We start from the raw sequence: 22,784 nt of genomic DNA on the forward strand, positions 1-22,784 counted from the left end.
ATAATATATATGTGTGTGTGTGTGTGTGTCTAAAATACTATTAGGAGAAATTAATATAATATATATACACATATATGGTTACATAATCAATTATTATTATTATATCAATTTTACCATAATGAATAGACATGTCCCATGAAGAGTTGGCCTTGCGCGTCCTAGCTAGAGTGCTTGTGTAGTAGATCTAGCTCCCCATTCTACTTAAGACATGGCGAACCTTTTTTTTTGGTGAGGGTGTGCCTAGTTATTGAGGTGCTCTCCCTTTCAAGTCCTTGTTTGGTCAGGATGAAGATTCTATCTCTTATTTGCTTGGGCTTACTTGCCCTTTGTGAGGTGTGGTTTTGGCATGCTCTGCTGATCTGCAATGGAGGATGTGTTATTGTTGGTTGGCTTCTTCTTGATTGGTTTCTTTCTTGCATGACTTCTATGGAGGATTCAACCACTATAGAGGTGGGATTTTTGGGTTAACCTCGGTTGTAGGTTTGATGCATGGTTCTTTTATTGTCCTTTCTCTTGTTCCTTATTGAGGTGGCAGCATCTCCTATAGAGGTGGGGATTTGCTTGTGGATAGAGGATGATGGTAGTTCTATGTAGTATTTTTTGCCTATATTAGCTCAAACGTGAGTTTACAATCGATTCAATTCATGGATGGCGATGTTATGCTTTAGCTTATATCTTCTAGGTGACAGGGATATGGAGCACTATGGATAAGCTTAGAACCTACCAATGATCTCCGTTGTTATGATTTTTCTCTCTTGGTCTAGTCTCTTGCAATTGTTGCCAACTACACTAGTTTTTGTTTTGTTTTTATAGTTAGTGTCATGTTTTTACTACATAGGCAGTGGGTTTCTTCCTAATAGCTAGATGTTTGCTACTAATTCTCAAGGGTTCGTTTGGTCTTTTATTTTTTTGGTTAAATATCTTAGCAATTGTTGGTATTGGGCTTGCCCTTGCTAATGTTATTGGTTGGTCGTGTTCTGCAATGGAGGTTGATGGTAACTTTAAGTGGTATTCTCCTTTTGGCGGTCGCCTAGATGTAAGATGGATTATGCCCCACTCTGTGGGTTGTTTTGCTATTAATGGCCTCCTTTGAGCCTCGATGTTGTAAGTGGCCAATTATGGCCTCTTGAACTCCAAGTGTATTGTTTAAGATATAGCATAGTAACACGGGGACGTGTCCCCTCCCTTTTAGCCCCATGTCCCGAAGACAAGGACGCATTGTGGACTTAAGGACTTTGTTCCCCCATCCCTAGCGGTGCCACCAAATTCCACCACCTCCATTGAGGATGGGGGACATCCCGGTGTTGACTATTTGCTGATTTGACTGGATTTGTTCAATGTTTGATGTTCCAATTCAATGCAATGTTCAAGTATTTACTCTTCTACATCTTTATATATCTTATACTGCAATACATCTTTTCATAACTAGTATTTTAAGTACCATGTGTATAGTATATACAACCCCTCCCATCCCCTGCCACCATCACCTGGTCATCCCCCCACTATCCCCAAATTAAGGCCCTTTTGTCCCCACGTCCCATAAACTTGTTCCCTCGTTCTATTGTGTAATGACCCTCACTATAAAGGCCACAGAAACCGTCAAACTGAACTTAGAAATTTTGTCAAACACTTGGCGTGTAACAGTAACAATATTCAGAATATGTAATTTCAGATTTGATACTTTCCGAATATAATCACAGAATTACAATATATATAAAGCCATTGAACTATATTTCAATTACAATGCAATAAATTCTGAAATTATTTTATTACCAATTCTGGACTGATTATTACAATGACTGTATGACAGCAAATTTACCCAAAAATTGACATATATTTCAGAATGCAAGAACCTGGTTTGAAGAACTATGGAAGAACACCACGTTTTGCTGCAGATCGTTGATGAAGACCTCCAACCGCACCCCCAAACTGTCCTTAATTTGCTGCTGCTGCCCAAACTAGCAGGGCCGTACCAGGGCGTACCTGTACGGCTGCTGAAATAAAATAATATTAGGGTTTTGGGACCCCCAAATGCAAGGAAAATGGGCGCCTAGGGTTAGGTAGTAACCCTGTAAAACCATAAAAAATAACTCCAAGGGGTTGAGGAGATATGAGCAATTATGTGGTTCCGAACCCTGCTTTGCCAATTCTGAAAATGCACTTATTCTGTCTTCAAACTCTTGTCAAATGCTTCTCCAATGATAGGGCAAATCTGAAATCCTTATTCCAACCAAAAACAAACCCTAACAACGAATTCTCAATAAGCTCCAATGAGATGGTTGAATACCAACTCCAATTATGCAACAATTCAGGTGATATTTCACACCCTCAAAGTCGCCAATCCAAGGGAGTGATTTGTTCCCAAAGATCGAATAATTTGCAGATCCAAAGTCCACAAATGTCTTCACAATGAAGAAGTAGAAGAGTTCTCCAATCCAAGCATGTCCAAATGAGAGGCCCAGCCCTCTATTTATTCACTTTTCTAAGAAGTTGCTAGAACTTCTAGAAACATCCTTTATAATTTCTCATTATAATGCACTTTTTTATAATAAAGTAATTTTATAAAATAAAAAGTGCAACTCAAATTAAAATTATAACATGTGGGCCCCAATATCACATAATGATAAAATATAACCTCTTAACACTTCTTCAAGAGCAAGATATGACTATCTGATCCGCAGAATTGACTCTCTTTCCACACCATTTGCCTACGAGAGTCTGGAATAGGCAAATCCATGATCAATGCCATGTCGAACTAAAGAGGGGACATTACATATTGTTCCCCCATTCCGCCGTCCCCCCATACCCCATGGCGATGTAACTATGAGAAATAGTGTTAGTGTGCTAACAATGTGCCACTTGTGGCCTTGATTTGTAACATACAATGCCCATGTTATTGTGTTGTTGATGTCATGAAACCTCTCTGTTGTAGTGTTGTAAGGGTCAGCTCCCCTGAGAAAGTTGCTGAAATTAATCAAAAACATTCTTGGGACCACTTTATGTGTTGTTTGTAACATTTGTAAATATAGTAAATGTGGGGTCTCAATTGGGAAAATGCATTTAATTTAATATTGGGGAAATATAGATAAAGTGTACACTTAGTAACCAACATTAAATAAGGGGTCAATGGTTTTTAACTCATGATATTAGTCACATGATTTTATGTAATACCACTTGGTGGTTTTTGTGTGAGCTTGTATCTATAAAAAGGAGACACAAGAATATTTGTCTAAAGTTGGGTAGGTGGCATTTTGAGTCATCTTCTAAAGAGAGAAAATGTGAAGCATGGCATGGGATGCGTATATCATGTTTAGACTAATGGAGGATGCAGTAAAGAAACTTGATGTCTCACAGACATTTGTGGAGGCTCTGAGGATATATTGTAATGTTATTAAATAATACATAAAGCACGGATGCTTCTAAAGGGTGGGCTTTTCCCTCTCGAGAGTTTTCCCAAGTTATATCTTGTGTCATCTTTTGATGGGTATGTTGTCTATTCTCTTGCATATGAGTTTTTGTATAGATTTCTCTTTTGGTTAATGTGGAAATCATCATAATGTAGCTGCAAATTTCCTTTCAGAGAGCCCATAAAATGTGCTTGCAGAGAAAAAAATAAGACCAAGGCAAAATTTAAAAAACTAGTAAAGCAACTCTTTTTGTTGTTGGGAATATTAGATGGTTCATATTTGTGTAACTAGTCTTCAGGACACAAACAATAATATTTGTTTAGTTGTTTTAGTTTGTTATACCACAAAAACCTATGGTTGGGATATGTTATAAGAATTCTCCTATAAAATAGAAGATAGAACTCTTATAAGTAGCTATGAAATGAATGAGGGATGTGTGAAGATATCATAATATTATATTGTGTGAAATTCATTGCTGATTTTTCTCATGTTATCAGAGCACGATAAATGTATCCTATGAAGTGGATTGTGCGGAATAGAAAAATGTAGGTGAGGCTATCTTAGATCTGAAGATTGCATGTTTCTCAGATTTGGCGGTAGATTTGGGGAGAAAATTTCCACCGTAAGCATCCAGATTAGCAAAAAATGGCATGAAGATCTTCCTCTCGCAAAAAAAAATATTTGCTATCTATTAGACTGTACTCTACTCACAAGAAACAAGGCATAGACTGAGTCAATTTGGAGGAGATGTGAACAAATTGATACATGACATGCTTATTGACGGCAAGCTTTTCAAAGCAGATTTCCTTTAATTTGTATGAAGATAGTTTTGATGATTCAGCCTTTGTCATGGATTTGGCAAGTTTGAGTTGTCATTGCACTTCATGATTTTCCCAATCAACTCTGCACATATCTTCATCACAGATTGTGGCATTCAACAATCAATAGAAAAGAATCAGGAGAGATCAATGGTAAACTGGAAAATTGCTTTGCAAAAGGTTGAATAAAGAAGTCTCAGGAAGATTGTTTGAGTGGAAGAAATCAAAAGAAGAGTGGCATATAATTTGCTTAAACGTCACACTAAGAGAACAGCAAAGCTGATTGTCTATAAGTACTTTCCAAACAAAACAGAGGCACCTGGGGAATTGAAAAACCCTAGAAGGAATTTTTTTTATCATGGTGGTTTAGTTTCTTTTTTTTTTTCATTCATTTCGACAGCTGTTTTATTAAGCTACAAGGGAATTATTAAAGCACAACGAGGAGAAATTAACAGCACATCTTAACATCACAGGTCTGCAACACCATAAAGTTTTTATTTATTGTGAAACGCCAGTGGAAATAGCTCATCACGATGATAATGCTGCAACAGATATCTACTTTGGAAAAGTCTATTGTTCTCTGCATAATAACCATACATGGATGCAATTTTTTGAAAATTCAGCCAAAAGTAACAGTAGCAGCAATCTGGAGATTACATTCCTTTATGCTTGCACGCAGAGTTGTCAAAGCATGTTGCCTGTAAGTATTTGAATTTTGTCCTTGCTGAAGACAAGACAAGGTGGAGTTTGAGCTACCATTATTCTTATCATTAAATTAGCATTCTCCTTTCCTGTGTCAACAAAGCATAAGCATGCTTCTGGCATTACTGATTCAGTCAAAGACTACAAGCAAGTCAATTCCAATTATAATGGGAAATATCTGTCATAGTTACCAAATAAATGGTAATAAAAATACTGCAGAGAACTTAGAATTAACACAAGAGAGTCACATTAACTCTTTCAAATAAACAAGAGACATTTGGGTTCACTCTAAAATTTAAGTTGTAATAAAATAGTCTATTACTTTTTATGTCAACATATCAAAAATAAATATAAAAATAAAAATATTCTCTATTATAATTGGAGTGCATGATTGGTGGTACTTGACACTCCCTGTGAAAAGATTTACATAAAAGGGGGAAGATGTAATCCTCTCTCACAACTGTGAAATGAGTTTCAAAAGACAAATTCGCTAAGTAGTAAACTAACCATAGGACGGAGGCATAGGTGGTTCGAGGACATTCAACAACCTCCCGTTAGTCACTAGCAATGGGGCCATGAAATAGCAATAGTGACAAAACTATCTATACCAAAATTTCTAAGGCCAAGATCAGTTTCCAAATGGAAAAAGCAACTGTCTCATATCATTTTTTATTGAAGTGGGATGATCTATAATGGTGTTTGCACATGCAACAATTATGTTTTGGTTAGATGTGTATGTCCCCAATCAAATTTCTTGGTTGCTCATGAATGGATGTGTTTGTCCCTGTTCATGAAATGATGTAAGTGATTGGAAGTGTTTGTTCACAATCATAATTGTTGCAAGAAGAAGTGTGTCCCTGTGCATAACCTTAACATTGGATAGATGTGTTTGTTCCAATTTGATGTAAGACCTAGATATAGGTGTTAGTCCCTATCCTTGGATCGATGGGTATATGTTTGTCCCTATCCTTGGATGAAAGCACAATAAGCGTTGATAAGTTCGTTCTACTGTTGCTTGTCACAAGAAGGTGTGTATGTCCTTACTCACATTATTAAATACTAAAGGTGGTCATTAAGTATTTTTGGTCCCCTTATCCCATTTGGAAAATGATACAATATGGGAGTTGTTGGGAATATTACATCATTCATGTTCCATAACTAGTCTTTAGAATACAACAATGATGTTTGTTTAGTTGTTTTAGTTTTTTATACCGTTGTAACCTATGTCAGAGATTTGTTATAAAAACTCTCCTAAATATAGGACATATATTTCCTACAAATATCTACTGAATGAATGAATATGTGTGAAGAAATCAGAATATTATATTGTGTAAAATTTGTTGCTGATTTCACTCATTTTGGTTGTGCAGGATTGCCCAAGCACCCAAATTCTACATCAATGACACCTTTACCTATGATTTTTGAAAAATATTAATACCAATCAGATATGACATAGTACAAAAGCTCACCTAAGCTCTAGGTTCTTAATGTTGCTTAGGTGGAGCCTCATCAGTCGCCAAGTGGGAGATTGTTAGCTTGTGGTGACCGATCAAGTAAGTACTGTACACTTTCTATGTATCCTCACCGAGGTGAAATAGCCCACAACTCTTGGGGATTCGGGGGCAGTAGCCCCAACAGAAAAGAACAATTGGGGCTATTTTTCGAAGGGGCCGACATGTTGCAATTATTATAGCCCTGATTTTGTAAGCAATAAGAAGCTTGTATAAAATGGCTTAGGGTTAGGGATTTTGTAATGTGTAATGAGATAGTAGCTTCTTGCGGTGGTATTGAGGGTAAAGTTTCTACAAAATTCTGTTATGAATCAGACTTAGATTGTACCTTCTTTATGCCTGCTGCAGATGATCTTCAATATACGATCTTGAGTGAATGGAGAAATATAATTCTGGAAATGCTTTTATTTTCTGCAAGTCGTCTTAGGGCAGTATTGATCAAGGAGCAGACTTGTTATTCTTGTGTGTCCTTAAACTTCAACCACAACCTATTAAATATAGAAATCAAGGGGCATGTCCTTACAAAGGACATGTCCCTTCCAAAGTCGGCCTGGAATGCTCTCTCAAAACTGGTGACTTTCCAAAGAAAATATTAGTTTAATGCCTAAACTAATCAAATAGATTAGTTAGTTAAAAACCAAGTTATCCAAGAGAGATGTTGATACCTATCAAGAAGAGAAAACAAGTATATAGACCTTCGAAGGGATCTAATTCAAGAACAGATCAGTATGATCTATAATCAAACCAATATGATTTAAAGTTACAAAATTAACCTCCCTCTTAACTTGATAATCATACTAAGAGATATCATATCTAGGAACATCAATTAAGATGAACAAGCAAAGATTGATACTCTATATCTATCTGAATCTTCTTAGCATGTGGTATCGTTGAACACATGATACTAAGTCATATTCCATCTTGTGATATGACTTATCACTTATACTAGTGATGTCAGTTTTGCATGGAATGCAACAAATAGGATAAAATCCGAAGAATGACTAAATTCTTCATTTATCCAAGTTGTGACTCATAGGTACTGGTAGTCCTATATCACAACATAATCTTGAGTTTAAGATCTACCAAAACACAGGATAATATCTAGAGAATAATTAAATTCTTCATTTATCCAATTTGTGACTCATAGACATAGAAATGTCTACATCACAATGTGATCTTGAACTCATCTAAATCTTACAGTAGATCTCTACTGTTCAGCACATTATCTAAGAAATCGTCATTTCTCATTATGTCTTTTATAATAGTGTTCATTATCTTAGAGATCGTCACCTCTTAAATAATGAATACAAAATGGTGGAGCCCATAACAGTGAATGGCCTGACAATAAAATTATTTTATTAATAATTTACAGAATGCAAAATGTTTCATAATTCAACCATACCAAATCTTTTTTTGGAGTGATCTATCTTCACGAGAGAGAGAGAGAGAGGTTTGGTAAGAATATCTGTTGTCTAATTTACAGCACAAATGTATTCTAATTTTACAGTATTCCTATCTACCATATCTCTAACATAATGGTAAGGAATTTCAATATACTTGGACTTGTCATGAAAAATCGGATTCACAGAAAGCTTGATGAAACTTTGAGTATCACAATGAATAATCGTAGGACCTGTGGCTTGACCAAATAATCCCACAAGCAACTTTCTAAGCCAAACTGCTTCCCAAGAGGCCATTGTTGCTGCAATGTATTCAACTTCTGTGGAACTTTGTGCTACTGATGACTACTTTTTGTATATCCATGATATCATTGCTAATCCTAAACTGAAACAGCATCCTGAAGTACTTTTCCTATCCTTGACACTTTCACCCTAATCTGAGTCTGTGAATCCATGTAAATTGAAGTCAACTTTCTCATATTTGAGCCCAAGGTTAAGAGTGCATTGTAAGTATCTCATAACTTGTTTCACTGCAACTAGGTGAATCTCCTTTGGCTCATACATAAACTAACTTAAGGCATTAACAGCATAGCAAATATCAAGTCTTCTATTTACCAAGTACATAAGGGACCCAATCATTTGTCTGAAGAGAGTGGAATCTATGGAAGGTGATTCTGTTGCTGCTTCTTTAAGTTTATGTAGATTAGTCTCCATTGGAGAAGACATAGACTTGCAATTCCACATTCCAAATCTCTTCAAGATATCTAATCTATACTTTTCTTGATTAAGTGTGATGCTATCAGTTCTGCCATACTTCCAATCCTAGAAAGTAATGAAGGGGTCCCAAATCTTTCATCTCAAATTCTCTAATTAGATCTTTCTTGCATTGATCTATGAGATGATCATCACCTGTTATTAGTAAATCATCAACATACAGTATCAAGATTACCATATCATCTTCATCTCTTTTATAATATAGATTTGGATCAGCTTCATTCTTGGAGAATCCTAAGACTGTGAGATACTTATCAATTCTATCATACCATGCCCTCAGAGCCTGTTTAAGTCCATAGAGAGCTTTCTTAAGCCTGCAAACAAAACCTTTAGGGTTATGAGTTTCAAATCCTTCAAGTTGCTCCAGATATAACTCTTCTGTAATCTTTCCATTCAGAAATATTGTTTTTACATCCATCTGATGTACTTTCCATCCCTTCAATGCTGAAATAGCTAGGACTGCTCTTATAGAGTGTATCTGGCAACAAGAGCAAAGGTTTCTCATAATCAATCCCTTCTTTCTGAGAGAATCCCCTGGCTACAAATCTAGCTTTATATTTTTCAATGCTACTGTCAGCAGCATACTTTATTTTAAATATCCACTGGGAAGAAGCAACTAATTTTCCTTCAAGTCTTGGAACAATTTCCCAAACATCATTCTTCATAATGGATTGGTATTCTTCCGTCATAGCATCCTTCCAAGTTGTATGTTTAATAGCATCTGAAACATTGGTTGGTTCTAATTTAGACAAATCATTCATGTTTGTTGCATAACTAGAAAATCTTTTGGGTCTTTTGCTTTCTCTGACTGTTCCAAATGGTGCAGCGAAGTCTTGTGCTTCCTCTACTGTATTAATAGCCCAAAGTGGTCTTTTCTTAGAATTTTGAGTTTTTTCAAGATTGAGATTTTGAATTTCATCTTCAATTTCTACAATGTTCTCCCTCTGAGACTTAGATTCAGTATCTTCTTTAGAACTAGGTAAGGGAGAGGGATCTCCAGATTTTAGGGCTCTTTTGAATGCTAAATCTTTTTCAAAAATTACATCCCTACTAAATTGAATATTTTTCTGACCAAGTATGAAAATCCTATATGCTTTAGATGTTTTTGTATACCCTACAAAAATACCTTTCCTCTCGAAGGGTTCTAACTTAGTTCTCTTTTCTTTTGGAACATGTATGTATACTGGGCACCCAAAAATCCTAAGATGACTTATATTAGGTTTAACCTTAGTAAAGATTTCTTCAGGAGAAATTATAGAAAAAGTTTGAGCGTTGGGCAGTCTGCAACTCCGTACGGCAGTCATTCGACCAAGGGTGTACGGCTCTACAAAACCACTACACTAGCGTGGTGTGAGTCTGGTGTCACTTTTTTGCCTTGACGTGTGTCTTTGTTTGCTGTGGTTCCCTTTCGTTAACTGAGGTCTAGTCACGCGTGGTCTTTCTTGCCTTGCTGTCTTTGTTTTTGTTAGTTAGGGTTGGGACTATTCGGCCCCTTCGATGGCTCACGCATGTGAGCCTGAGACGGAGCATGTTTTAAACACCAATCCAGATAACACACCCAAAGGAGTAAATGTTAATGTTGCTATGCAGGAGGACAATTTCACTTTGGTTAATGATAGCCTTGAGGAGTCGAGAAATAATGAGAAGAATGATGAGAAGGAATGTGCTGCTAAAGTTATTAATGACAGTTTGGCCCTTGATAAGAATGTAGACAAGCCATCCTACAAGGTTGTGCTCGCAGAAGATTCATTTCCTAAATGCCTTGAATCTGCTAGATTTGAGGTATTTGAAAAAGTTTTTTTGCAGAGTGCCCTAAGGGAGAGGGCGGGGCCGCAGCCGATGGAGGTGGATAGGCTTCCAGTGTTGCAGGTAGAACCCCGAAGCGAGCATCTAGGTAGGGCCTCATCTAATGGTTTGAAAACCCTAACCCTGTCTCCCAATGATGATATGGTTAAGGCGGTTGGAGCAAAGCAATCTAGGTTAAAGAATATTACTATTTTTTTTTGTGTGTTTAGATCTGAATACATTGCCATCTCGTAAATTCCTTGATGATTGATTAAATGTTGTTTAGCGCAAGAAATTTGGTTTGCATGTTAGTTTCTGCAGAATGATTGAAAAAGGGCTTTTTGTTATTTTCTTAAAAAGTCATAATAGCAGGAAAGAAGTCATAATAGCAGGAAAGAATTCTAAAAAAAGGTTTATGGAATGTGGGTCATTCTCTGTTTAGAGCATATGCATGGTCTCCGAATGAGAATTTTGATAAAGTTATTGAAAGACCCACACCGAATTGGGTGGAGATTAAAAATTTATAGGCCGAATTTTGGCCTTTTATTTCCCATATTTTAAGTCCTCTTGGAGATGTTTTGTAGATTGAGTCAAGGATTACTTTGCCTCATTTGAATGCTCATATTCTTCTTGCACTTTCTCCTAATGTTGTTTTCCCTCATATTATTTCTTTAGACCTAGAAGGTGAGAATTTCTCATGGGATGTCTCTTTGTTGGGTAATCTCCATGCTTGTTTTCACTATAAGCTTAGCAGTCATATGAAAAAACATTGCCCGACCATTTAAATTACATGCTGATAAGGCTAAAGTTAATGTTAAGCTTGGTAATAATCCTACACCATTGAGCAAGGAAGTTGTGGTTGAGAATGTGGATGGAACGGCACAGTGTTCTAATGATATTGATAATGGGGATAGTCGCGGCCCTACTCAATCTCAGGCTCTGAAGGTTTTTTCTGAGGTTGAGACAACAAATTGTGGTGCGTTTGTTACATTGGATAATCCTCTCTATGACAGGGATTTCGTGGATATTCCAGCCGAAGATACTTCTCATACTTCTTGTGAGAGTCATCCTGGCTCTAGTTACAGCTGGGGGTAAGAAACTCGATAAATCTAATGGGATCTCTGCCTAGTTGAATGCACAACAACTTGCTATTAAAACTATTAAGGAGAGAGCTAGTTTCCTTAAAGACCCTTGTGGTAATTCTAAGGAGGTTGGTGCTTCCTGTAGTAACCCTCACTATATGGGTCACCAAAAAAACAATACTGGACTGTGACAATTCGTCAAATACTTGACATGTAACCGTTAGTTTGTATTGTCTCTAGCAAATTCACCAAGTGATATAGATGTAACAAGATGTAATAAATAATAATACCAACAATATTCAGGAAAGAATCTTATTTCAATCAAATCCTTTCAATATTCAATAACAATCCAATAATTGAATAACAGAGCTCGGACTGAATATTTATAACTAGAACAATATCAAAAACCTAAATTTGCCGTCTCCATGAGATTGTCGGATCTGTCCAAACTCTCCCTTATACAATCGGGAAAGAATGTTGATACCGCCAACCTTTTACAACCTATTGTTCGGGCCTGTGCACAATTGCTCCAGCTATGGTGACGAAACTGGCCGGATCTGAATCGGAATGAGCTCTGAAGTTGTTCTAGCTAATCAAGTGAATCACCCAATGCAAATCGAGCTGCAAATCGCCCTCCGCCGGGTCTGGAAAAAGACCACATTTATCCTTGCAAGGAGTTATATTTACACCTGCGGAATTATTCAAGTTTGCGATTTCCTAACTCCAAATTGGTGATGGTCGCTGATGATTTAAAACATTTCCTTGACCGCCTACCAACGCTGCTGACTTGTGCGATTTCATATAATTCGTAACCCTCAACTGTGCCTGATCGAATTCCGCACGTTTCTCTGTGAGAGGAGATGATTCAAGTTCACTTGCCACTCTCTGATTCCTCTAATACCCTCGGCGAGACTCCATGGATGTTGCATCACAATTCTGAGAGCCTTGGTTTCCCTTCTTCGATTTAACTACTGCAACCAATCAAGTCCATCATTGCTAACAGTCTTCAATGTAACGGTCTTCAAAAATTGGCCTTAGGCCACAGATTTCTGCCCTGGTGAAGTGACTATAATATCACTTCCAACTTGCAATAATTCGGGTGATATTTCACACCCTCAAAATTGCTTATCAATGGGAGTTTTCGTTCCCAGAGATAATTTGAGAATTTGCAGACCAAATGACTACAAATTGCTCCAATCTGAAATAGAAGTCGAATCCACAAAGCTGCTTGTCCCAAATGGGTACCTCCTGTCCTCTATTTATTCACTTTTTTGAGAAGTCACTGGAAGCTTCTAGAAACGTCTTTTATAATATCTTATTATAATGCACTTTATTATTAAATAACTTTATAAAATTAAATAAATAACTTTATAAAATTAAAAGTGCAATCTCAATTCAACATTAGAACATGTAGGCCCCAACTTACTGGATGTAGGATTCGAGAGCAAAATGCAATCATCTAGCAATAGTAGGACTCTCTCTCCAAAATCATTTGCCTATGAGAGTCGATGATAAGCAAATCTACTGTAGGAATCATGTCGCTAGAAAGGGGACATGACACTTCCGCACTTGTGGCTCAAGGAGATGTGAATACAGATTCAAGAGGACAATTCACTGAAGTGGTTAGAAAAAAAAGGAAGACATGAAAAAATGATTGGTTCTATTAGTGATGGGAGCAAAAATGCCATCCTGAATTGTTTTAATAGATTGTACAAGGCTCAGAAGCCTCCTTCCAAATAATCTCAAGTATTATGATGATTAGCCTTCATAGCTGGAATGTTAGAGGTCTAAAAATGTTTGAGAGAAAGTACTTGGTTACGAAATGGTGTAATAAAATTAAAGAGAAAGACATCATTTGCCTTCAAAAAATAAAAGTGGTTGGATTTCAAGCTTCTTGTGTGGTTAAATTTTTGTGGGATAAAGCCATTGGATTCCACTCTAAGCACGAGAAGGGTAAAGGTGGTGTTGTTATTCTAGTAGGACCTAAGTGGATTGATGTCATTGATCAATATGGTTGTTCACCTTGTCAGAGGGCAATTTAGGTGTCTTTTACTATTAAGGATACTCATATTGGAGTTTGGAACATTTATGCGTCAAATGATTATAGAGAGAGAGCTAAGCTATGGGAATGGTGTTCAGTTGGACTGCCTAAAGCAAAATGGATTTTTACAAGGGATTTTAACATGCTCAAACATAGCTGTGATAAACAGGGTGGGTTGAAACACTCATGGAAGGGCAATGAGCAGTACTTTTGGATGAAATTCAAAAGGTGTTTCAATCTTATTGACCCCATTGAAAACAGAAAAGGTGAATTTAAGGATATATGGTTTACTTGGAATAACAACCAAGATGGCCGCAATCGAGTATTTTGCAGACTGGATAGGGTGTACACTGAAGGTGTGTTTTTTTCCTATCTTAATGAGAAAGGACACTCTCCAATTGTAGTGAGTCCTGCTGAGATTTCTAACTGCTCTCCTCTTCAAGCAAAAATTGCCATTAATCAAGATGGAATTAATAGTAATGACATACAGAGGAAGAAAAAATTTTAATTAACACCTCGCTGCTCAAAGACGCAAACAACAAAGAAGCTATTAGAATGGTCACATTCTTATCAAAAATGTGTAACCAGTCCCTAAGGCCAGTTAAACAATGGAATCATTTAGTTGAAAGTTGGAGAAAAGTGTTTCAAATTATTGGGAAAAAACTGTTAGAGATAGAAATGAAGAGGAGAATGCTCTCCAAAGGGAGTTAAATAAAACGGAATATTCTGTCCAAAATAAGCAGGAGAATCCCGCTCTTCTTCAGAAATCATCTTCAGTCAAACATCAGCTGAGAATATTGCAAAAGGCATAAGATCCAAGGGTTAAAGATCAGGGCTAAGATGAACTGGTTGAGAGATGGGAATTCTGGTTCGAAATTTTTTTTCAATCTTATTAGGGCAAAACAAAAGACTGAGAGAATTGAAGAGATTCAAATGGACAATACAAGGTTGAATGACCCTAGGGCTATCAGCAATGCTTTTTTCAGTTTTTACTCTGATCTATTTACATCAGATTATGGACCTCTACAAAAAGAAGCTTTGAAGGACTATATGAAAATGATTCCCAGGAAGGTATCAGATATTGAGAAGGAAAATTTAAAACAAGGACATTTCTCTACTGGAGATTCAAGATGCTATTAGAGCAATGGTTAATGATAAATCACCAGGGCTTGACGGTCTCCTAGTTGAATTCTACAAAGAGAATATGGATTGGATTAGTGAAGAACTGTTGAGGTTTTATAATGATGCCTTTGATTTTGGCTCTCTTGGAAGCAGTGTGAATAGAGGAGTTATCAAACTACTTCCGAAGGCTAGGGACAAAACTCTAGTTAAAAATTGGAGGCCTATTACACTTCTTAACTTGTCCTATAAAATTATTGCAAAAGTCCTGGCTAGAAGAATTGTGGATGTCACCAAAAATATGGTGTCAGTTACTCAAACCAGTTTTATAAAAGGGAGATACATAATGGAGAATCTTATCACAAGTTGGGAGGCTATGAATTGGGCAAAAGCTGGTAGGCATAATGTGGCTATGGTTTTGCTAGATTTTGGAAAAGCTTATGATAGAGTTGAGTGGCCATTTATCTGTGGAATGCTTGATGCATTCGGGTTTCCTCCCTACTTCTACAATTGGATAAAAAAATTGTTTCAAGACTCTTCCACTGTTATTGATGTTAATGAAGAGCTACCAGAACCTATTGTATCATAGAGATCTATTAGGCAGGGGTGCCCTATTGTGCCAGCCCTTTTTGTGATTGCAGCTGATGCTCTTTTCTATATTCTCAGGGATACATCTTTGGGTCCTCCTATGAAGGGCATTACTCTCCCCAATTCTGAAGAGTTGATTAATGCTCAATTTGCTGATGACACTGCTCTCTATCTAGAACTTTCTAAGGGTAACTTCTCTTTGTCTTTGAATAGGCTCAATTTTTTCTATCTTGCTTCCAGGGCCAAAGTGGCTCCACACAAATCTGTTGTTTTAGGGTGGAAGGATGTCCCTCCTGATTGGTTGACTAATATGGGATGGAATTGGACTGGACCAAAAACTATTACTAGATACTTGCGTATTCCCTTTTCTTTGGAACCCTCCTTCTCTGACATGTGGAATTGGTTTTTCAGTAAAATGAATAGGAAACACATGAGATGGCAAACTCATTCCCTATCCTTGGCAGGAAGTGCAGGTTGTTCAAAAAGTTCTTGCTTCCCAACACCTTTTTTTGCCTCTACTTGATTGTTTGCTAAGTCTCAGTTTAATCTTCTTGAGAGAATTCTTAGGGAATTTCTGTGGTTAGATGGTATGGGCTCTAGGAATAGACACTGTGTTAAATGGGAATGGTGCTTCCTTCCTAGGCATCTTGGTGGTTGGGTTTAAAGGATATTAGAGTTCAAGGGATGGCCCTTGCGGCTAAGTGGATCTACAAAGCGTTCTGGGGGAATGAGCCTTGGAAGGTTCTAGTGAGAAACAATGTTGAACAGTGTGTTATTAGAAAAAGTAAGCTATGGGAAAAAATCCTGTAATGGGCACCCCTGAATGTCCCAAAAAACTAAACCAAATTGCTGAAAGGAATTATGTCAAACAGTTTGCATTCAACCTCTTATTTCTCCGTTTAATGTTTTAAACCCCTTATAACTCCGGAAATCAAATGTTTATTTGTTTGTTGTGTTTTGTGCATGGAATTGGTATCATATAACATAAACAAGAGAGAAACTACAATAATATGCAAAGTGGAAATGAACTGCTGCCAATAAAATGTTATTTTCAGAATTCATAAAACCAAATACATCGCAGATTTATCAACTCACTAATTACTTCAGCATTATTGACATAATACTCCAGCCCATGCTTTCGAACTTGCTGCTATAGTGCTTTGTCCTTCAATCAGTCCACTACCTTCATAATATCATTTCCTCCAAGCGGCATAAGCGTCGAACAAGTAGTGAAGAAGATATGAGCAAAATACCAAATCTGCCTGTAGTTGGAAATGCAACTAAACTGCTTGATTATGAAGCCGATAACAAAGAATTTCAAAAGCCAAACCCCAAGGGAATGACGTCTAGAATGTTACAAGAGAGGATAAACGTCCTCAAATGCCAAGAACGGAGCTGCAACTCACACACCAATTTCTTCTCATATTCAACCTGTCTAATGAAGCCACAAATGCTTCCTTTTATTCTATTTCCAAGGGTCCGCTCAACTCATATGGGCAATGTGGGATAAAAGATGTGTAATATATAAAACATATATTAAAATACCCCTTATGTCTCCCTTGGGTACACATCCCCATAAAATAAATATTAAAGTAACACTTTAATATTTTACAATTAAATTAGACGTTACTTTAATAAAACTTCAGGCATTAAATTGTATTAGCAATCGGACTCCGAATAATGCAAGTGATAGCTCATCGGAAAGCTCTCACCGAGGAGTATCAAATCCAATCACTAAAATTGACCTGCATTGTGTCCTGCCGACTTATTAAAAATAGTATGCCTGAAACTGAGTAAATCAACTTCGTTTTGGCCCAAACTGGAAATGACTAGGCCAAAACACTCCAGGATCCCATTAAACCCTTTGTTAGCCCTCGGGACCATGTAGAACAAAGCTAACGCGCACACACTTGGTCAACTGCTAAAATGGGGACATTACAAATCCCTTTCTAGGACATCATTTTGGGGAACTTCAAGATGAAGATTTTTGGTACTAAAGTTTTTAATTCTCTTTGGTTTTCCTGGACACAAGTGCAGGAGTTCATCTCTTGTAGGAATGTTGCCGGAGGCGCTCCTAAATATGTGGTTGCTGACAGGTCAATTTGGTGGGGTTTATACTTGAACAATAAACCTCTTGCTCTTACTCAAAGTTGCTCGGCCAAGAAATGGAATGACAAAGGTATCTCATTGATTAGTGATCTGTTGGTTAATAAGAAGGTGGGGTCTTGGGATGATTTGTCCAAGAAGTATGAGATTCCTAGATCGCAAAAGAAAACATATAGATCGGTAACGAAAAAGTTGGTAAAATTTTGAATTGTGATGCGTCTATCAGGAATATGAAGTGGAAGGATGGTAAAAGTATTGATAGCACTACTACTAAGTAGATATATGGTATGTTTAAATGTGATAAATCTCTACTTTTGCGTGTAGTTAATTGTTGGGGGTTTCAATGTCCTTTCTCTAACTAGCAATTCTTTTTTGAGTATTTTTGGAGTAGTCCTTGTGAGAAAAAAATCATTCATTTTAGATGGTTATTGTTGATTACGAAGCTTGCTATTGGGTCTGTTTTGTCAGCCATTAATATTAATCCCATTATTTGTAGTTTATGTAACCAGACTGAAAATTTTGAGCATGTGTTTTTTGAGTGTCTTTATGCCAAGAAGATCTGGGCTATTTTTTTTTGGTTCCCCTATTGAATGGAACAGCAAGTCATGGTGTTAAATTTTGGCTGGATATGTTAAGTCTTTTGATCCTTTTATAAACAAATTTTGGTATGCTCTAATTGGTGAAGTACTATGGCTTCTTTGGAAAGACAGGAAGAAGGAAATTTTTCAGAACATCAGAAGGTGCCCTACTGAGTTTAATCTTAAACTTGCCCATTTTCACATAATGTCATAGGTATCTTTTTGCTTGGAGATCCCAAGATCCAGATTCATGAAGCTGATGCATGACGAGGTCATTCAAATCTTTAAAGATGAAGTTAAAGCTGTGCAATATATTACCAAATATCAAAGTTTTCTTACCAAGGAGAAAATTGATGATCTGAGTGTGCTCCTAGGTAACTATCACTTGGACTCTGCTAGTAAGGACGAGGAACATCAAAATCAGAAGGGTAGTGGATGGGGAACTAGTACAGTGGGTCCTATTGCTACTGATCAGGGGGACTTTCCCTACCAGAAGGATGTTGGACACCAAGGAATATAAAGTGCTTTCAAGCTATGTGGATATCTTCAGACGTTTAAATAGTAGTTTTTGTTGCGGTATAATCATCTGTTGTAAAATTTAAAGTTACTGTGTAGTTGTCTTCCTCTCTCTACAATATGTTTTGGTGAGGGTTGGTTGTTTTTGTTGTTTCTCTCTATGTGAACTCCTATGTTGTTTAAACTATTTTAATAAAAATAAAAATAAAGACTTCTTCAGGAGTTTTATCTCTTAGGTAGAAGTGAGGACTTCTGTTTTGAATATAGACAGCAGTACAAGAGGCTTTTACACAAAGATAATATTCTAGATTTTGATCAAATATCATAGCTCTTGCTGCTTCTATTATTGTCCTATTCTTCCTTTCTACTACCCCGTTTTGTTGTGAGTTATAAGGAACAATATACTCCCTCTTAATTCCTGTTTCTTTACAAAACTCTTTAAACAAATCTAAGGTATATTTGCCTCCATTATCAGTCCTAAGAGTTTTAATTTTGTGTCCTAATAAGTTTTCAGTTAAAGTTTTAAATTCTTTAAATCTCTTAAGGATTTTTTCTGATTCTTTACGTTTAAAGAAGTAAATCCAAGTTTTTTTAGAGAAGTCATCTATAAAAAGTATACAGTACCAGAATCCTCCAACAGAAGGAACAGACATAGGTCCACATAAATCTGAGTGGATTAATTCCAAAATATTGTTAGTTTTTCTAGTGCTATCATGAAATGGACTTTTGGTGTTCTTACCCAGAGCGCATCCTTTGCATATGCTTGAATGATCTTTATTTTACTTAGGTAAACCAGTAACCATCTTCTCCATAGTAGATAAGGTTTTAAAATTTAAATGTCCTAATCTTTTGTGCCATATTTCATTTATTTCAGCAGCTTCATGAATTAAGGCTTGAATGGGTTGACTAGGTTCTGAATTTAATTCATACAAGTACCCCTTTCTTTAACCAATCAATTTTGTTTTCTTAAATGAGGAGTTCTTAGCCCAGGTCATTACTTTACCATCCATGAATGCAACATTATGTTCATCATCTTCAAGTGTTGTAACTGAGATTAGATTCTTTTTTATTCTTGGTACATAGAGTACTTCTTTGAGATGTAGAGAATTACCTGACTTTAGTTTCAAGGTGCAATTCCCAATTCTTTTGACTGAATGAGCGGAATGATCACCGATGGTAACTTCAACATCAACTTCTTCAAATATAGAGTCTAGTGTTTCTTTGTATCCAGTAATATTTCTGGATGATCCACTATCAATCACCCATGCCTTACTTGAGACTTCATTTGATAGTGCCGAATACAATACATGATTCTCAGGATCATAGTTATCTTCTTTCCTAGTAATGTTTATATAGTTTACTTGTTGTTTAGAATTCTCAGGGCAATTAGTTCTGTAGCGTCCAAACTTTTCACATTTGAAACATTTTATTTTGGATAGATCTTTCTTAGGTTTGTCATTCTTTTGATTACCCCTTTTCTTCTTGAAGTGTTTCTTCTTGTCTTTATAGGAATTTGTGTTAAGAACATGAAGTTTTTCATCTTCAATTTTCAACTTTCAAGTTTTCTAGACTCTTCCTGAAGACAATCTCCCTTAAGTCTATTGAAGTCAGGAAGATTGTCTCTGGCATTTACTCCTTGTGTGAATGTTTCCCATGAATCTGGTAATCCATCTATAGCCATCAATGTTAGTTTCGTGTCATAAATTATGGTTCCTATACTTGCAAGTTCATCTCTTAGACTGGCAACCCTTAGGAAGTAAGAATTCATCGATTCTCCCTTCTTTATTTGTATATGATTTAGTTATCTTTTTAGTGTGAGGACTCTAGTTGTATTGTTAACCTCGTATGCATTTAATAATGCATTCATCATATCAAATGTTGTTTGATGTTTTGTTAGCATGGGTGCTATTTCATTTTTCACTCCATCTAATATGATCTATATGGCTTTCCTGTTTCCTTTAGTCCAGATAATTTTATTAGGTTCAACAACAGCTTGTTTGGATGCTGAATCAACAAACTGTTTTACATCATTTTCTTCAATAATAATCATGATTTTGAATTTCCAAGCATCGAAGTGTTCTTTCCCATCCAACCTGTCCTTGTGTCTGATTGTGTATGCCATTGAAGATAGAACATTGGTGCTAGATATGTAAAATCTGATCGGTTAATTTGTAGAGCCTAGGTTCGACTACCAGAGCTCTGATACCATATAAAGTTTCTACAAAATTTTGTTATGAATCAGATTGTACCTTCTTTATGCTTGCTGCAAATGATCTTCAATATACAGTCTTGAGTGAATAGAGAAATATAATTCTGGAAATGCTTTTATTTTTTGCAAGTCGTCTTAGGGCAGTATTGATCAAGGAGCAGACTTTTTATTCTTGTGTGTCCTTAAACTTCAACCAAACCCTATTAAATATAGAAATCAAGGGGCATGTCCTTACAAAGGACATGTCCCAAAGTCGGCCTAGAATGCTCTCTCAAAACCGACGACTTTCAAAGGAAAATACTAGTTTAATGCCTAAACTAACCAAATAGATTAGCTAGTTAAAAATCAAGTTATCCAAGAGAGACGTCGATACCTATCAAGAAGAGAAGACAAGTATATAGACCTTAGAAGGGATCTTATTCAAGAACAGATCAGTACAATCTGTAATCAGACCAGTATGATTTAAAGTTACAGAATTAACATTGAGCTATATGAGATTACAGATTATAATCAAGTTGTAATCACTGAATAATAAGAAGAAATAGGACTTGTTGTTTGGTGGACGTAGCCCAGTACTGATCTGTAATCAGACCAGTATGATTTGAAGTTACAGAATTAACATTAAGCTATAAGAGATTACAGATTGTAATCAGGTTGTAATCGCTGAATAATAAGAAAAAATTGAACTCGTTGTTTGGTGCACGTAGCCCAAGGATTTGATGAAAAACGTTAAATCTTTGTGTCTTGTGTTCTCTTCTATGGGCTTTATTATTTTCTAATATTGGATATATTTGCATGTAATTGTATTTATGTCACTCTAATCCCAACACTTAATCTTAATTATGGAATTAAATGCCAATAATAATTTGACCAGTGATCGCAGGCAAGAAAAACCTTTTCTGGTGAGAGCAGATATCTGCCATCATTTAATAAGGATTGAATTGCCCGTTTCAGAAGAAGTCTAAACATGCCATAAGGTCCACAACAAATATTGAGAATTAATCAGACATCTCAATTTTTTTAGCTGGCTACTTTCCCTGATTGCTCTTAAGACCGCTGAAAGTAGGAATGGAATTGCAAACAAAAAATAAGAGAGGTCTGACAATTCAACCTCTCCAAGTTGGCTTATATTTTGCAACTACACCCATTCAATTAGTCTATATTCCTACTAAGAAACATAAAGTTACCCAACTAAGAAAATTAGACTTTTCAAGATAAAGAAAGTTCCACCCATTCACATACCATTCTGCAGATAAAATCAAAACAAAAAAGCAAACGAGGGTTTTCTTAATTGGATGCTCCCATTCACACACTTAAGCACAACTATGACTGACTCAAGGACTTCGATATACACCTAGTGCCCAAGTTTGAAAGAAAAGAAGCATTCAATTTGAAATGAGAAAGAAAAGAGAAAAAATTTACCAGGGCCCAAAACTAAGAGAGACTTGACAAGACCCTCTTTTGATAAAAACTGGGCAACCGGGTCAGACTGCTCCATTTTGCGTTTCTTAGTGGAAGAAGAAGAAGCAGGAGAAGAAGAGGACGAGGAGGAAGTGAGTAGCAATACATCTCGATCCCACCAGCATTTAGAAGCGAAATGTGTTCCTGCCTGTTTGTGCAGAGTCCTGCCATCTTCTGAAAGTGCAACACAGATGGAGCCTTTGATGTGGCCTGCATTGTAAGATTCAATGCTTCTTGCGTCCAACACCAAAACGCGAGGATTGTTCGCCAATATATTGTATGCCTTGTCCATTTTAATTCCACAATTTCAGACTGTTATGGGGTAGAGCAGATTTGGCAACTAGGAGAGCTTTCAAATGTGTTTTTATTTTGGCATAATTTCCTGTAGGCTAAATATGCTCTACTACAATCCAAACGGATACTAATCTAGAGTTCTATTGTTTTAGATTGTTATTAATCTTCCGATTATTGTGAGATAGTTATTAAGATTTGATTTTTTTTTAATTTTTAAATAATTTGAATTTATATTTGGTGAAATGGATTAGAAGTTTTATAATTGTTTTTTAATATTAATTAATTAGTTATCTAAATAATTGTATCTAATTAAAATTTTCAATATATGAATTACAAAATTTATTTGACGATTTGTATGAGTTCTATTGTCAAAATTTTATAGTTTGAAGTTTT

At 36.3% G+C, this 22,784-nt stretch overlaps 1 protein-coding gene across 1 annotated transcript in view; it reads right to left on the reverse strand.

Annotated features, from left to right (window-relative positions):
• The window catches only part of LOC149531137 (uncharacterized), a 147,810-nt gene extending 125,342 nt beyond the window's left edge, over nt 1–22,468 (reverse strand). Inside the window, exon 1 of the mRNA XM_089809355.1 lies at nt 22,059–22,468. Coding sequence (XP_089665481.1) covers nt 22,059–22,389 — 331 coding nt within the window. The 5' untranslated portion in view covers nt 22,390–22,468. The remainder of the gene's footprint in view (nt 1–22,058) is intronic.
• Between the last annotated feature and the right edge of the window lie 316 nt (nt 22,469–22,784).

The sequence above is a fragment of the Cupressus sempervirens genome, chromosome 11 (assembly GCF_028749045.1).
Source record: "Cupressus sempervirens isolate cs-2001-9-10 chromosome 11, ASM2874904v1, whole genome shotgun sequence".
NCBI lineage: Eukaryota > Viridiplantae > Streptophyta > Pinopsida > Cupressales > Cupressaceae > Cupressus > Cupressus sempervirens.